Here is an 18,344-nt window from a genome sequence, read left to right on the forward strand (position 1 = left end):
CTCCAGATATTAGCTAATTACACTAATCAATAGCTTTTTTTTCAAATTTTCTAGAAAATGCTCTGCTGTGTGAAGTTAGCAGAGCATTATTTCATTCTGCTTTATCTCCGTGAAATCGCCAGAACTATTCCTGAAAACTATCAGGAACTATAGAACTCATGTGCATGCGAATAGAACTCTCATTTTTTAGTGCTCTGCTGGCAAATGTTGTGCTAGTTTCACGGACACATTGGTAAAGCCCTAAAAATATTTTTCTGTTGGTAGCATTGACTAGTAACTCTATGCCCCACAAGTCTTCACTAGACAACGATCTAATTTTCATTCATTCATTCAGTCAGTGTAATGTCAAAATTGGTTGTGTTGTGTTTACGTACGTAACGTTACGTTGTCAATCAATTCTTAAACAGTATTGTGGAGGAATTTGTTTTATTTATAATCAGTTTCATAATATGAAAACATAGCTGCAGGTGGTTTGGTTTCACTCTCATAATGGAGTCCACGCCATTACTTGCGCGGCCCAAAAAGAAATCCATATGGTCAAGGTACGAAAAAATCATTTGAATTAAACAATAGTTTCTTTGTATTACTAATCTGTTTGGTTTTAGGCTCGCATTCTCGAGGTTCCGTAAAAGGGAGCTAAGTTCAAGGGTGATATATGTGGGGCAACTGCCTGAAGAAGAATATCCACCGAATTATGTCTGTAATCAGGTAAGACCCCGATTATAATTGATACATTACACGAACTTTAACCTTCAATTGTCGCGCAGTTTTCGTACATATTTGATGATTAGGACTTAGAAGATAGTATGCACCCGTTAACTAGATACTATGAAATACATTTTTACTGCTTGGTGTTTACTTTTGTATTAAATTACTAAAGGTATTCAGCATACAGATATTAATGTAGTTTTAATGATACACTGATATAATATAACTCAGGGATAATCAGTGGTTTTCATCTTGAATTTATTCAAATTGTTTTTTATCATTTATCAAAGTAAAATACAATCTTAGAGATAATTTTTGACTATATCAAACTATAAGGATTCCTGGATTCACCACAAAGTTATATTATGTACTTACTATTAACTAATATTAATGTAGAGTTTATACATTTATATAGCACACTGAATAGATTAATCATCTAAAAATAATAACTTTATTACTATGTAAATATGTGTAAAATATTGTATATCTTTTGTCACAGAAATATAACATCATCACATTCCTACCCCTGGTGCTGTTTGAGCAGTTCAGTTTCTTCCTGAACTTGTACTTCCTAGTGATGGCTCTGAGCCAGTTCATTCCTAGCATTCGGATTGGGTACCTGTATACCTATTGGGGACCGCTATGCTTTGTGTTAGCAGTGACATTATTCCGAGAAGCTGTTGATGACTTTAGAAGATACAGGTGAGATTTTTTAATTTTGAAGTTGATATCGCTCAAAAAATTTCTAGATAGTGATATTGATAATATAATTGTCGATAAAAGGCAGACAATTTTAATTTAACTTTCAGTTGGAATATATTAAAAATTATATAACACTTACTGTTAATGTTACCAATTCTAGACACTTTTTCCATTTTTTATTTATATTGTGTTATATTAAATGACATGAAAACCGCGTTTCCCAACCTGTGGTGCACAGGTATATGTATGGGGGTCCGCGGTGACATCTCTGGACCATACATAAATCGCTCATTAAATGCAAAAGGGCTATAAAACAAAAAGTCAGCAAACCAGTTTTATGAGAAAAATTTGAAAAAAGTACAGGATATTTTAAAAAATTAGAAAGATGCATCCAATGACGTATAACACTATTATTAATCTATAATAAAAAAGAAAAAATACAAAAAATACATAAATTGGTTTTTCAAATTTTGTTTTGGCTCTCCTGTAAAAAAATGATATTTGGGATTGCATTTAGTGTTCCTTGATTTCCTAAGGGTCTGTAGGCTGAAAAAGGCTGGGAAACGCTGATCTATAAAATAAACAGATTTGAACTTTTATTGAAGTAACTTTTAGTTAGTCTACTGTAAGCTATTCCCATTATTGTTATCTGATGGTTGCATTCTATTAACTTGTGTGACCTCAAAATCGAAATATTTCTACACAGGAGAGACAGAGAAGTAAACAGGCAGCGTTATGAGCGTATAGCCCTTGACCTGCCCGCAAACGATTACCGCCCATTTATAACGGAACGTGTGTCAGCTTCAGCATTGAGAGTAGGTGACATTGTGATGCTGCACAAGGGTCAAAGAGTGCCAGCAGACATGATCTTACTAAGGACTAATGAGACTATGGGAACGGTGTTCATTCGGACAGATCAGTTGGATGGAGAGATTGACTGGAAACTAAGGTAAGAACTAGTTTTAAGGTACCTTTCCTCTAGATATATGCAAGGTAGCTAAGCAGTCTGCGAGGTTGAAGTTAAGCTAAACTGAGTAAAATGTGCTATGAAGTCAGAAGTATTGCAGAATCTCAGAAGCATCTGATTTTAGATAGTTAGATATTAGATATGTGTAACTTTTTCTAGTGACATTTGTTCATTTGTACAATAACACAAGTTACGCCCATTATAGATAATAAAAATAAATCCTAACAAAATCGAATTTATGAATACTAGACATTGTCAAATTTGGATCTTTGGTATGAAACTAATCGTATAGATTCAATATTAATAAGGGGCTTTCACCTGCTAACTTTTGTATGTCATATTTTTCTTCGGGCTTACAGGGATTTAGTTAATTTATATGCATAATAATTCTAAAGCAATGTAAATTATACAAAAGCATTTGGAATCCATGAAAGTAGTCTAGAGCTATGCATGCAAAGAGTTTATTTATAGTTTGAATTGTAAATAGGTTGATTGGTCACGGGAAATACGTCTGCTATCAGGCATGATAAGAGGGCTATAGTAGTTTGTTATTGCAAATGCTATTAATTTTATAACGTTTTAATGAACTTTTATTGTTGTAACACAATTTTTCATACTTTTGGGACATGTATATGTAAGTTAAAAAAGAAAAACCTAATTGCCATTTTTTAATACTTTAAGATGAAGAGATTCCAAAATATATAAAGTTTTTTTGCCAATATGCTTCTTACACTAGATATCAAAATTTATAATGGTGTTTGTTTGTCTGTCAGTTTTGGATAAATGCTGACAAAAAGACAGTGTTGGAAACAGCCAGCCCTGTTTTCCTATTTCCCAACTTGCATGCAAGATTATACCTGGCAGAGAGTATTCTGAATTGTTTAATTAACTTTATTAATGAATTAGGTAATTAATAATTTAATAAATTGTAATGTAATACACTACTACAGGAAAATATCCCACTTAATTTCGAGAAAATACTAAGTTTTACGTAGTATATTGTTTATGTTGTGGTAGTAATTATTATTGCAAATTCCTATCAGCAACAGGAAAGATAACATATAAACAATTTGATGTGAATGAAGCTTGTAATAGGTAAACATGTGATGAGTTATGTTTAATTAATGGAAATGATGAAAAATTAATTGAGTTGTAGTGTTTGTAACTTAATAAATACTCGTATGTGTGTGATTATTTATTAATGTGAGTTTCTTATTTAACTAAGTTGCATACATTTTGCTTTAATGTTTACCATTTAAATGGAAAAAAATGATTTCAACCTGGCATTTAGTGTTCAAATCACGGCAGGTACATCTATTTTTTCGCATGTAAAGCATGTTGAAGAATAACCTCTTAAGGCAACCTAATTGACGGAGTTCTTTGAAACCAATACAGGTTGAAAAAAATTAAAGAAGTATGAATTCTATCAATCAACACATGCTCAATGTGTACTATGGCCTAAGCCTCATATAATTCTAAGAGGAGATCAGAATCCAATGATACCATAAACTGACAACTCATCAAAAAATATATTTACTTTTCAGAATACCCCTACCATCAACCCAGAAGCTGCCCACCGACGCCCATCTCCTAGATATACACGCGCAGCTGTTCATAGAGAAGCCAGAGAAGGACATACACTCGTTCATCGGCACCTGCACGAGACTGGACGACGAGGAAAGCGACTCCTTGGACATCGAGAATACCTTGTGGAGCGGCTGCGTGGTCGCCTCGGGGCAGGCGACTGGACTTGTTATTTATACTGGTTAGTATTTTTGTTTTATTAAACTCACTTGATTCACTTGATTGATATAGATTCAAAATTATTGTAGGTTATATTAGTTTATTTGTTGTTGAGTTGAGTTGACTTGGAATTTACAATCTACATTTTGGTTTACAAGGTGTGAGTCTGGTATTACGATTGGATACAATTCATAGACTCGAGACCTCCCGGGACACATAACAATAATTAACACAAGAAAAGAGAAAAAAATGCTCTGCAAAAACAGACTTGTATATAATTGTTTAATCACGCTGTTGCCAACCAGTGTTGAGTCGGAGAGGGCCTTCTCAGCAGCTGGCTACATTGCAAGGGATATTAGATGCCGGTCGGCAGATAGTACACTTGATACACTATGTTTTTTAAGAAGTTATTTTCAAAATCACCCATAAATACTTTTTAATCTCTAACTATTCTATACCTTGTTTTGAGCAGTGATTAAGAAACTCGGCCTCTCGATCCGGTCCGAGGTTAAAATCTCAGGCTCTGATTTTTCAAAGTTATGTGCGTATTAAAAATTAATTATCACTTGCTTAAACGGTGAAGGAAAACATCGCGATGAAACCTGCATATCTGAGAGATTAAAAAAAAATCTCAAAGGTATGTGAAGTCTACCATAACGCACTTGGCCAGCGCGGTGGACTATGGCGTAATCCTTCTCATTCTGAGAGGAGCCCCGTGCCCAGCAGTGGGACAATAATGGGTTGTTGATGACGATGATGATGATACCTTGTTTTGATTATTTTAGTAAAACTGTAAATTATTTCGTTATCTTAGGTAAATTAAAGGATAAAGGCTTTTGTTTCCAATAATATTTTGTTTTATTTAACCTCACTATAACCAACAAGCAGTTTTCATCTTTACAGTGATGTGATTTTTTTAACTAGACGAGATCCCGAAAATCTCGGGATCTTGCGGGATTGTGATTTCTAATCCCGCGGGATCTCGACTTTACGATCTCGAGTCGGGATTGCATTCACTACGTATTGACTTTATTTGACTTTACGCGTTATCCTATATTACTAAGACTGGGACAATATGAACATTGAAACACTTATCAAATGGGTTAAAAATAATTATAGTTCAAAAAACTAAAAAACACGCTTTTATGATAAAATCAACTAAAAAGTAGAAAATAATTTTCAATCTAAGAATCAATTAAGGAACAGTAAATAGTATAATTGTGGAAAAAGTGTGGGTTGCTTTTCGAACCTGATAAATGGGGCACCCCACACTTTTTCCACAATTATACTATTTACTGTTCCTTAATTGATTCTTAGATTGAAAATTATTTTCTACTTTTTAGTTGATTTTATCATAAAAGCGTGTTTTTTAGTTTTTTGAACTATAATTATTTATTAATTTTTAGTATTTCTCGTTATAGCGACCACCAATTTTCATCGTTTGTAAAAAAATCAAGTGTCTATCTATTACGATTTAAGAGATAAAGCCCAACGACAGACGAACAGACCGCAGAGGGTTTCGTTTTAACCTTTGAGTACGGAATCCTAAAAATCATTCTACAAGAGCGCATTATAGATATGTTTCAGAACATTTGAGTTATAGGGAAATAACATTATTATTTTCTAAACTAAAAATCACGATATAAAAGTTACGCCTATTGAAACTAAATAGCAATAATTATTTGCAATCTAAAGTTGCGATGAACTTTGCTGAAGGTGTTTGAAAAATCTCGCCTCGAAAATCGTTAATCCAGAGGATGTTGATAAGGACAATGGTACAAAACTATTAATGTTTAAAATATTGAATTGTCATCGGTCCTTAATAAGTATGCCAAATTTCGAGTTAATCCGACGTTTTGAAGGGGGTTAAAATCATGTTCAAAGATTCCGTTACATACTAACATACCAACATACCAACATACATATGTCTGAAGCTAATAAAAGCGTGTTAATATCCCATACTGTATAATAAAATAATAATACATCTTACATGTTTATGCACTACTTTCCTGGTTTATAGTGGATACACAAACCATCATGGATTGTATGACCGTTTGCTACTACTCGATAAAATAATACGTATTTGCAGGCAGCGAAACCCGTAGCGTGATGAACAACGCCGTGCCTCGCTCGAAGGTGGGCCGCTTGGACCTTCAGATCAACGACCTGACGAAGGTGCTGTTCGTGGCCACGCTGTTCATTTCCTTCCTGATGATCGTGCTGAAGGGCTTCGACGGGCCCTGGTACGGCTTCCTCTTCAGATTCGTGCTGCTCTTCTCTTATATCATACCGATAAGGTGAGTAAGGCTTTTTTAGGTTTAGGTGAGTTTAGGTCAATAATAATATAGGTAAATTACGTTATACGTTTAGAGACCTTTAGAGACTTACAAAATATGATATAACGTAAAATGAGCGGTTGGTTAAGAGTGGGGGTTAGTGGGTGTAAATATCTCATTAAAATACCTCGATGACCCTTAAAAAACTAATGTTGCAGCTATTAAATTTAGAAATAAGAGACAAAGATGGACAGGCATTACACATTAGACAATTTTTAAGACAAATATTTAAGAAAAAATTACATTTCTACAACTAACATAGATAAATTATTATGAAAGAAAACTTAATGCAGAAAAATTGAACTGAAAGATTCCGTTACATACATACATACAAACCAAGCTAAAAAAAGTGTGTTAAAAAAATATTTTTGTCGTGTCGTGGCTTATTTTCTTTCTCCCTTGCTTATATTTTACGATAAAACTGTGCCTAGATTTCATTTGCAATATATCAATCGTCTCTCACAGTCTAAGAGTGAACTTGGACATGGGCAAAGCATTCTACTCGTGGACGATCCAGCGGGACAAAGCGATCGAGGGTACGGTGATGCGGTCCACCACGATCCCGGAGGAGCTGGGCCGGATCCAGTACCTACTGGCGGACAAGACCGGCACGCTCACCAAGAACGAGATGGTCTTCCAGAAGTTGCACCTCGGGAACGCGCTGTTCGATAACCGCAACTTTCATGAGGTTAGTGGTGTTTTGTGTTTGATAATATGTAGCGTAGGGTGAGTTTTAGTTGCTATGGCTCGATTTAGCGACGGGGATGTAACCCAAAAAATAGACCCTATTCTAAGAAATAAATATTTTATGAATGATTAAATGTAATAAAGAGTGCAAAGCTCCCATTTTGCGCATTTATCTCCAATGTGGTGATATTATCAGTCAAAGTTAATATTAACTTGTACTTTAATCACCAATTATTATATTATGTGTTTTGTTCAATTGTGGGTGCAACCAAAAACTATGCTGATATCGATATTTTTTAAGATTTGTTTGTATATTATGTTTAGTCTTTAAAAATAGCACTAGGTTTTAAGATACAATCTTCATTCAAAGAAGTTATATTTATCTCTCATTCACAGGTAGAAGCGTACCTGACGCAATACATAACGAAAGGCACACACTCCACGCCGATATCGCCGATGGACGAGGGGCCGGGTAGGGACGGGCCTTGGCTCAGCGAGGGGCTGGGGAGTGGCGTGGGTTTGGGGAGTGGCGTGGGGCCGGGGGGTAGTGTGGGGCCGGGGGGTAGTGAGGAGCCGGGGGGTAGCGATGGGGCGCGGGGCCCGTCACCCCGCAGCGTGTGGCGCGCGGTACTGGCACTGGCGCTGTGCCACAACGTTACGCCTGTGTATGAAGTGGACGATCAGCGGGCAGACGAGGCGCAATCAGGTAATGACGCTGACTTAATGACTTAATAGACTCCAAAATTTGCAAACAAAAAAAATAACATATCTTGCTGACATTTGTACGATTTGTTGGTGCACAAACTTGCATTTGCAGTTGCAGTTGAAAATCTGTATATCTCTTTTTTCAATCTAATTTACAGTAGTTTAACAATGCTGTTGAACGGCAGAAATAGGTTACCTAAACATAAAAGGACTACAATTTGAAAAGTCCGATTTTAAAATAATCATTTTAGGTGGGTGTGCTTGGATAAACTATGTGAATGTGTTTGTTTAGTTAATGTGAATGTGTAATAGTGTATTACATTACAATTGTGTGATGTGTTCCGCAGACATGGGCAGCTCAGTGATGTCGGAGAGTTGTGGAGGGGCGGTGCCGCAACAGCAGCTGTGCGACTACCAGGCCGCCAGCCCTGACGAGGTCGCTCTTGTTAAATGGACCGATATGGTGATTATACTACAAAGTATTTATACTAACTTAAAACAATGCATATAAATAGAAAAAGTATCAAACAAAAGTGCCACACACTGAAGGAAGGACTATAATATACTAGTACTACAATATGCTAGATAATGCAATTTTAGATAATTATAATAAAGTCAACAATTATAATGTATACACGAAAACAAATTAAGTTTTTAAAATTTTAATTCCTAACAAGTCAAATAATGTATAACGGTTGAAATAGCAAAAAAATGTTTGGTATGCTTTATTTTTATAATGTACTATTTGTCATAAATGTTAAGTGATTTGATCATCTTTAAAAAAATAATATAATGTAATTTGTTAAAAAAAATATCCTTATACATTTTTTTCAGATGGGCGTATCGCTGTATCGTCGGGACCTACACAACATATCGCTAAAACTTCGTGCAGCTAACGAAATAATGCAGTTCAATATATTACAAATATTCCCCTTCACCAGCGAAACCAAAATGATGGGCATCATTGTGCAGGTTTGTGTTTAGGTTAAAAGTGATAGAATCCTTTGTGATTTGAATGCGCAAGGAATGGTTCTACTAATGATGGTCACTTCCTTTTTTTTTTTTTTTTTTGTATTACAAGAGCAGTGTTGAGCGCCTCCATGATTTTTTTGAATAGGATAGGAAGAGGAAAGGCGCTACCTTAACTGTTCATTGAAGCATTACTATAATTGTGCATGTGTCTTTTGCCTCTGCCTTGGTACATGCTACAAATCAACGTACTACGGCGCTAAATAATAGTATAAGGCAAAAATAGCAATCTCTACAACATTACCTAAACAAAGTATCATCATCCAAGTAACAAAAAACATGTGCCCCCTAGGAGGAGTCGTCGGGCGAGATAACGTACTACGTGAAGGGCGCGGACGTGTCGCTGGCGCCGCTGCTGGCGCCGGGCTGGCTGCGGCCGCAGTGCGCGCTGCTGGCGGCGGACGGGCTGCGCACGCTCGTCGTCGCCGGCAGGACGCTCACCAGGAACCAGTACCTCGAGTTCGAGGTGGGTCACGTGTGCTGACTTAACGTACTACGTGACGGGCGCGGACGTGTCGCTGGCGCCGCTGCTGACCTTAATTTCACATTGCTTAAATGAAGAATACGGATTGTTCTTGATATTAATCGTAATTTTTATACCAAAAGATTTATTTTACAAAGTGTGTTTCTTATCTTCAGTCACTGCGTTTCATAGTACATGCTGGTAAGTTCTTTAAATATGCCGTAATTTCTTGAATTTTATTTCATAAATTTACATTTTCAATACTTACAATAACTATACTTTTCCAGAATGTATGTAAAATAAATATAAAACTAAAAACAATGTAACAATATTTTATAATTATATACAGACATGAAATTAAAAATGTAGACCAGTTAATAAAATGAACACCAAAAGATATATTATTTTATATTTGTTACATACAAACTCCATACTTACCATAAGTCTATGTTTCCAGAGTGAATACAAAGAGGCGCGGCTGAGCGTGACGAACCGCAACGAGCGCACAGCGGCGGCGATGTCGAAGCTGCACTGCGGGCTGACGCTGCTGGCGCTCACCGGCGTCGAGGACCGCCTGGCGGACGACGTGCCCAGGACGCTGGCCATGTTGCGCACCGCTGGGATTAAGGTGAGTCACGCGAACAATATAAGTAGAACCTGTCGTGATTTCACAATGACTTTTACTTCAGTTATTTGTCTACTAATAAATATAGTTTTTTATAAGTAATGCTATGTCCTTTCTTGGTCTCCTCTTTGTTATCTTCATAATAAATCGATCGATATCATTTCTATCCCATTTTTTAATATTAATTAATTCATGTAAACTTTGTTCCTTGTTTCGACCGTAATTTTTTTCTTTTCATTTATTTACATTGGCATTTTGAAGTAACCGCCATATAAATTGTTTAAATGTGTTCCTCATTTTTCATTCCCAATTATTTACAATCAGACCTGGAAGCTAACAGTTGAATACGTCATTTCATTAAAAAAAAGTGTGTGTGTGTCAGCTACGACGCACGATTGGAGTTTACTCCTTACGAATGATAATTATGATATATATCGAATAGAAAAAAAGGAAATAGGTAAATGAACGCATCTGCTAAAATGATAAGAGAAACAAACATATATCTGTAATTATTCGGATTATTTATATTACTTCAATAATGCGTATTACATAAAGTATGTTACAAAATAATATAAAATAGCGCCATCTAGTGGCAAGTTTTATAAATTGTAAGTTTGCAAGTTTATCAATCTATGTATTTTGGTTCCAAATATTATAATGGTAACTTAATATCATTGTTTATATTAAAGTAAATTTTAATATAATATAATTATTTATATTTAAAACAATGTTAAACGTTTTATAAGTTAAAACTTAATAATTATAATTTCTTTGCCATCTATAAAATATCCTTGTTGCAATTTACGGATGAAATTTATATGAGACTCAATAAACATGTTATTATATGTAATTTGGATTGTTTCTGAATGTTTTATAATTCTAGAATTCATTTAAAACGTATTGCTAATTTTATATAACTTATTTTGAACATAATTCATTAGCAATAATTCTGTAATAAATATTAAATAATACTGTTTTGATTTTGCCCGTTTATCGTTGATAGATGGTGCTGATCAATAATGCATCCATTTTTATAAGTTAAATTAATATATCAGTAACTTACAAAAGCCTCTTTATGTTAAAAACTTATTTTGCTAATATTATATCTTATTCAATTGCTTACTGATTTTATATGTTACTCTTCTTTAAAAACGTTCATAAAAGATTGTTAATCATATTATGGCGCCAATGTTCATATTTTTCACAGTTTATAAATGATCAAACCTATAACTTAATTTATGCAAAAATGTAAACAAATTAGTTAATGACGTTTTAATGTTTTATATATTGCTAATTATTTTTATTGTAATAATTACTTTCATATGGGATTTGAACTTACTGTATTTTAAATTAATAAAAGCACTCTTGATTCATATTTTGGTTACCGTTACGCCTCAACTTTTCGTGTTACACTTGATTTTACTCTTCATAAAATTTCCGTACCGGGCCTTATAACTCAAATCGTTTCTTAAGGAGTAAACTCCAAAAATCCTAGAGTTTAATGGGTTCGCCCCACAGACCTGTGTTCGTCCACTAATTCTCACTCTATTTCTAATTCTATCTAGATCTGGATGTTAACCGGAGACAAGTTAGAGACGGCGCTGTGCATCGCTCGCTCGCTGCACCTGGGCGGCGGCGCGCGCTGGCTGGTGGCGCCCGACTGCGGCTCGCGGCGGGACGCGTACGCGCTACTGCACTCGCTCGAGCAGGCCGACGACCGCACCGACCTCGTCATCGAGGGGGAGACGCTCGAGGTGAGGAGACAAGGAGACTGTAAGGGATCCTTGTAGAAATGTAGACGCTTGAGATATCCGAGGCTCGAGGCAAAAAGTCGTCATGGAAAGGTAGATGCTCAAGTAAGGTATTGTCGTCGAAAGGGATATTAATGGGGGTCATGTTAAAAGGTCGTAATATACATTTTAGAGATAAACGTGCGTCGATAAAGAGACACTCGAGATATTTCGTCGTTTAGAAAGAAGTAGTAGAGGAGGACCCGATACGAAAGCATCTCAATAATGTCTTACGTCCGAATAAAGTAATAGGTAATGTTACCAAAAAAGAGAATAGAACCAGACTAATGAGGCGGAATTTATACTCGTTTGCTATTTCAATGTCAAAAAAAAATACGTTTTGGTTCCAGGTGTGCCTGCGGCTGTTCCCCGAGCAGATGGTGGAGGTGCTGCGGCGGTGCTCGGGCGTGGTGGTGGCGCGCTGCTCGCCGACGCAGAAGGCGCGCGTGGCGCGTCTGCTGCGCGCCAAGCGGCTCGTCGTGGCCGCCGTGGGGGACGGGGGCAACGACGTCGCCATGATACAGGAGGCTGATATCGGTATGTTGAGGGGTGTAGTCTTTAGATTATACATGTTTAAATGAAATGAAATGATATTTTTTTATTGCCAGAATGTAGTAATGGTTAATGGTGAAAAATATTTTATATATTCTTACATTCTACTATCAAAATAGTGTGCAATGTCAAGTTCATAATACAAGTAATTATTCTAAGTGCTTTATTGGAGACGCTTTTCATAAGTATGAGGCGATCCAAATACTTTTATATATATTTGTAGTGGGGTCTACATAAGAATGGAACAATTAGGAGTAGTGTGACTTCAAACTTCTCTATGTAGTAGCGATTTCTCTGCTTATTAAGAATATAAAAAGGAAACACGTTTGTTAATTCCATGTTATTAACTAAAATTCTGAAATTGAATGCAAAATCCTTAGCGAGTCAGATTATAGTTTGTTGAACTCTGCCACACGAATATTTAAATACTCTATAAGGTTTTGTCTTCTATTTGAGTGATTATGAATTTGTGACTTATATGACATAGATTTTATTTATGCATTATCATATCCTATATAATGTACAGAATGAATTCCATGTGTTGTTTCAATTAAGTTGTCATAACACTTAGCGCGGAAAGCTGAAATCCATATAAAATAATGAATACCATATACCATAAAGAAATTGATTAATATGGTTCGTAGGCGTGGGCATCGAGGGCGCGGAGGGCCGCGCGGCGTCGCTGGCGGGCGACGTGAGCGTGCGCGCGTTCGCGCAGCTGGCGCGCCTGCTGCTGGTGCACGGCCGCCGCGCCGCCACGCGCTCCGCCGCGCTCTGCCTCTTCATCGTGCACCGCGGACTCATCGTCTCCACCATGCAGGTACACGCGTTTTTATGTATTGATATAGGGAGCATAGCTATGGAGCTTTTTTTTTATTTAGGAGTAGCAAACGAGCATGCAGGCCATCTGATGGTGAGTGGCTCCTACCCCCCATGGACATCTGTAATCAACCCCAGATAGGATTAGATATACCTACCTGAAATTGGCCACAGATGCGCCGCTACCCCTGGAGTCCGCGTCGAACTGCTACTCCACTCTGAATATACAAATGAATCGCGTCGTCATAGCAAATTGTATGACTACACCTGCTCGCAACAACTTCAGAGTGGACTAACAGTTTGGCAATAACTATACACGCGTACACATGCAAACAAAAACATAGAGACACACATGTACGCGTGTACACATACGGTCGCAGATGTCAAATATCGTGTATGCGAAGTCTCAAACAAAAACAAACGAACAAAATCACTCACCAACATAGAGTCCGCGTCTAACTCCTAGTCCGCTCCGAATATAGAAACGTCGCGACGCAATAGCAAATTGTAAATATTAGCGGGACGAATAAAACGCGGGACCTCCCCGGCACCCTCCGCTGCCCGCTTTCGCCCACGGAAACATAGCTGCGGAAGTGTACCCTTACTGTTGCTACGGAGTATATGCTTGTACTTCTTGTAGTGTATTCGACCCTATTGGCTCTTTGAGCGGACTTTTAGTTTGGCGCGGACTATACACGCGTGCAAACATACACACTCGCACATAGAGACACACACGCACGCACGTACACATATGGTCACAGGTTTCAAGTATCATATACACGAAGAAGACAAAAACACTCACACCAGCTACTATGAAAAAGTTACTGCTGTACAGTCACCCCCGCTAAGACACTCAACATTATAACATTTTTATAAGGTGTTGTGGAAATTGCCCTCTGTACTTTGCACTGTAAATGCACTTCGTTATATAATATTGTTACAATAAAAAAATACTGTAATACTATTTCCTCTCCAGGCTGTGTTTTCTGTGGTGTTCTACTTCTCGTCCGTGTCGCTGTATCCCGGCTTCCTGATGGTCGGCTACGGCACTGTCTTCACTATGCTACCAGTATTTTCTTTGGTAAGTTATATAATTTCACCATCACAGGGTTACCCCGATATTATCGTGTCCGACTAAGATGCAGTTTTTTTTATATTATAGAAATAAAAAACGCAAATGTACTCTATATGTAAGTGGCTACTGCCTCCTATGGACATCTGTAATCAACCCCTGATGACATTAAATTCCTACCTGAGGTCAGCTACATATGCTTTGGTACTCCTGAGACCTAAGGACTCATCTTAAATGCGTCGCATAAGTATAATATCTCCGATACCACATTCAAAACAGAACACGGTACGTCTTATAACTGTTGAAAGTTAGCAGAAACTTCACACTGATGCTTTTACTGAACTGACTGAGATGCTTTTACTGAACTGTTTTTATCGCGACAGGTTTTGGATAAGGATATATCGAGTGCGACGGCTCTGCGATATCCCCAGTTATACAAGCAACTGACAAAAGGACGCCAGTTGTCCTACAAGACCTTCTGTATATGGATTGGCATATCAATATATCAAGGTAAATTTACGTATTACAAATGACATATTTTTTGTCTTTAAGTTTTAATTTAAATGAAAGAGAAGCTTTTATATACGATAAAAACAATATTTCCAATATGTAAAGCAAATGTTTAGCACATAACTATTTAATTTTGTAATATAGGAGTAGTAGACGATCATGCAGTTCACCTGATGGTAAGTGGCCACTGCCGCCCATGGACATTCGTAATCAACCCCAGATAGGATTAGATATTCCTACCTAAGGTCAGTCACAGATGCGCCGCTACCCCTGAGGACTAAGCTGGAACGCCTCGGAAAAGTATGTCTCCCTTACCACACCCTTCAAACCGGAACATATAACGCTGCTTTTATAAAGCAGAAATAGTTGTAGGTAGTATTGTGGTTTAATTTTCAGTGGAGCCGATAAGTGTCGTATATAGAAAGAACATCAGAAGAAATTGTATGAACTTTTAAACCTGTTTATTTCAATTAAGCCTTAAATATTTTGTCAGTAATGAACAATTTAAATGTCCTATTGCAACACCATTGATTGATTAAAAATTGTAAATTCCTTTAAAATACTATTTATATATTTAATGATGATAATAATTTAATGATACATACAATACAATATTTTTTGTTATACTTTTTAGTATGGAATAAAGCTCCATTATTATTCTCTTATATATAAAATTATCGTGTCACAATGTTAGTTACCGTACTCCTCCGAAGCGACTTTACCGATTTTCACCAAATTTTATATGCATATTCAGTAGGTCTGAAAATCGGCTACTACCTATTTGTCATACCCCTAGTGGTAAGGGTTGTGCACCCTTAACATTTTTTGATTTATATGGCAACACAACGTTTGCCGGGTCAGCTAGTTATTTTTATATATTGCAACACCAGGTGGCGTGATAATGTACGGCGCGCTGGTGCTGTTCGAGGACCAGCTGATCCACATCGTGGAGATCAGCTACACGGCGCTGATCCTGACGGAGCTGATCATGGTGGCGCTGACGGTGGTCACGTGGCACCGGCTCATGGTGCTCGCCGAGCTCGTCAGCCTGCTCATGTACACCGCCACGCTGCTCATATTCACCACTTACTTCGGTAAGTTATGTGTAAATTGTACACGCCTATAATTGGCTTACATACATAGAACAGTTGTATATGAATAATATTATAGTTTAAAAAAAAAAAAATAATGATGATGCCAAAGGCCATGTTAGCACGGTAAGGTTGAAGCACAATTTTTAATTTATCAATAATAGACTACGCGCATGGCGGTGGGATCACCATAGCAGCCTGATTTGATAATATTTGCGACTTGTACTTATTTACAGGATTGAAAAACTAAATTGCCGTATGTAAAAATGCATAAATACTGAAGTCCTTCAAAATTTAATACATAATGACATTACACACTTATATAAACAAGTATAAGTACTCTATCTTAAATAAAATCAATCAATATAACTTATAGTAAACACTTATAATTGGCTTACATACATAGAACAGTTGTATATGAATAATATTATAGTTTAAAAAAAATTGTTTGTTAAGCTGTTGTCGTGGTAAAATAAATAAATAAGTTAACACCAGTGGTTCTACTTGAAATTTGAGGCGCTAATAGAAAATTTGGTTGAGTTTCAATGTGACATCTGTTTTTGGTTTCGATTTCGGTGCCAATTTCCGTCATTTGAACTGTATGGTCGTTTACCATTTCTATAGTATAAAAAACCCCGGATACGTGAACACTGGAGACTGACAGAACATGCTATTCGATATCATTTAACGTAACATTGATAGCCAATTGTATAATGGCGGACAACCACGCACCAGTCACATTATTGCTTTTATTACTTTTTGAACCTTAAATTGTATCCACATTATACCTTAATTCAATTAGTAATGTACATGTACCATTAGTTGAGCCAAATATATTTTATGTTACAGATGCCGACTTCATAAGACATTGGGACTTTTGGTGGAAGGTGATAACGATCACGGTTGTCTCCTGTCTACCGTTATACATAGTGAAATACATGCACAGGAAGTGGAGTAACCGCCAGTACAAAAACATACGAACATGATATCCTTCGCACAAGATGTTAGGTTCAAATTTCAATAGATAGATAATGTAAAATAATAAAAAAAGTTGACATTATTTGTATGAACCGTGCTAGCGAACTTCCGTTATTATTAATCCATCTATCCAATGTTTACCTACCAAAGATCGGAATTTGACATCTTTGGTAGCCAAATCGTTGGTTAGATTCATTATTATAATAAAGGGCGAAAATCTTACTACAAACTTTAATTCTGACATCAAGTGATACAAATATTGTATTTTTATTGTTTATATAGACAAAGTAAGAAGATAGTCTTTCAATAGGCATTTTTACATGTTAGTCAATATTATCTTAGCGAATTTAGTTATTTCGTCGGTGGGTGGGCACGGGTCATCACAAACGGTACCTATCCAATGTTACGTATGACTAGAGTTAAATAAAAGCTCTCTTAGGGCCTGACCAAATAGAACGCGTAATTTTATTTTATTATCGTTTTTATAATAATTATCATTTATATTATATAGACCTATTGTACAGTAGTGTTTCCGAACGCTTACTACATATTAGGTTTTCAGTCAGAATATAAATATTTTGCAAAATTACGCCCGGCGACAAGAACGCCGAGCGCCGCGCTAGAACGCAGTTCGCTCTACGCGTACGCGCTCTGTGTGGCCGCTCTCTACTAACTCAGTACAACACAACGCGACGCTAGAACGCGGCGTACATTACGTCGTACGCGGCGCTATAGTACGCTATCTGTTTGGCCGGGCCTTTATAATTCTCAATCTTGTAGCTTCAATTAAAATTCTACAGTTCTATCCACATAAATCGTATCGTAAGTTTCGGAATGTATGGTGCTGAAATTTCTTCTAGACAGTTTCTTTTGAAAAATCTGAAATCTTAAAATCATTTCCAAAGCTCAATGCTCTTAATGTTAAACAGTTTAAAACCGTCCAAATAAAAATTACACTTGTTGATCATTAAAATGAATGATCAGATGTGGCACTTGTGGCGGATGAATTAATACCAATGTATAAAATATTATTTTAATTAATGTCACTCACTTGCTTTAATTTTACTTTCATTGAGCCAATGAGTATATCTTGCAAAGTTATTATTTTTTAATATTGTTTTTGCACAGAAATGTATCGTCAGCTTTATACTTGTTATATTTATGAGATATTAAATGAAATGTTACTGTGATTATATTAGGTTATATTAGCTTTTTAAGTAATGAATATTCCATACATAAATATGTATAACATAAATGTGAATCGTGAAAAGCAAGCAGTTATAAACGTGGTACAAATTACGTTATATGTGATAAGCATATTTATTTGATAGTTTATGTGTATGTTGAGATTTATTTAAAGTATTTATTATGTATTATTTTAAATTTTTAACTTTATGTGTATATGACTCACAATTAGACTCATGCGTAACATATGCATGCACTAAATAAAATAAACGCAAGAAATTGCTTGTTTTATTTTAACGATTCTCCTGTTGGTTAATTAGAAGTATGGGTTGAATAAAAAATAAAATAATGATGATGCCAAAGGCCATGTTAGCACGGTAAG

General features: G+C 36.3%; 1 protein-coding gene across 1 annotated transcript; it reads left to right on the forward strand.

Annotated features, from left to right (window-relative positions):
• Positions 1–307: 307 nt before the first annotated feature.
• LOC140747208 (probable phospholipid-transporting ATPase IIB) lies at positions 308–18,241 on the forward strand. Its single transcript, XM_073079495.1, has 20 exons — positions 308–542; positions 606–708; positions 1,208–1,410; positions 2,117–2,359; positions 3,922–4,142; positions 6,210–6,417; positions 6,922–7,144; positions 7,540–7,610; positions 7,728–7,849; positions 8,196–8,311; positions 8,683–8,820; positions 9,170–9,343; positions 9,798–9,968; positions 11,531–11,719; positions 12,106–12,292; positions 12,952–13,127; positions 14,103–14,207; positions 14,582–14,708; positions 15,599–15,802; positions 16,649–18,241. The coding sequence occupies exons 1-20, from the start codon at positions 490–492 to the stop codon at positions 16,783–16,785; spliced, it is 3,171 nt and encodes a 1,056-aa protein (XP_072935596.1). The 5' UTR covers positions 308–489; the 3' UTR covers positions 16,786–18,241.
• Positions 18,242–18,344: the final 103 nt, after the last annotated feature.

This window comes from Epargyreus clarus, unplaced genomic scaffold (genome assembly GCF_041222505.1).
Source record: "Epargyreus clarus isolate Ecla_fem2 unplaced genomic scaffold, WU_Ecla_fem_2.2 ptg000014l, whole genome shotgun sequence".
NCBI classification, from domain to species: Eukaryota; Metazoa; Arthropoda; class Insecta; order Lepidoptera; family Hesperiidae; genus Epargyreus; species Epargyreus clarus.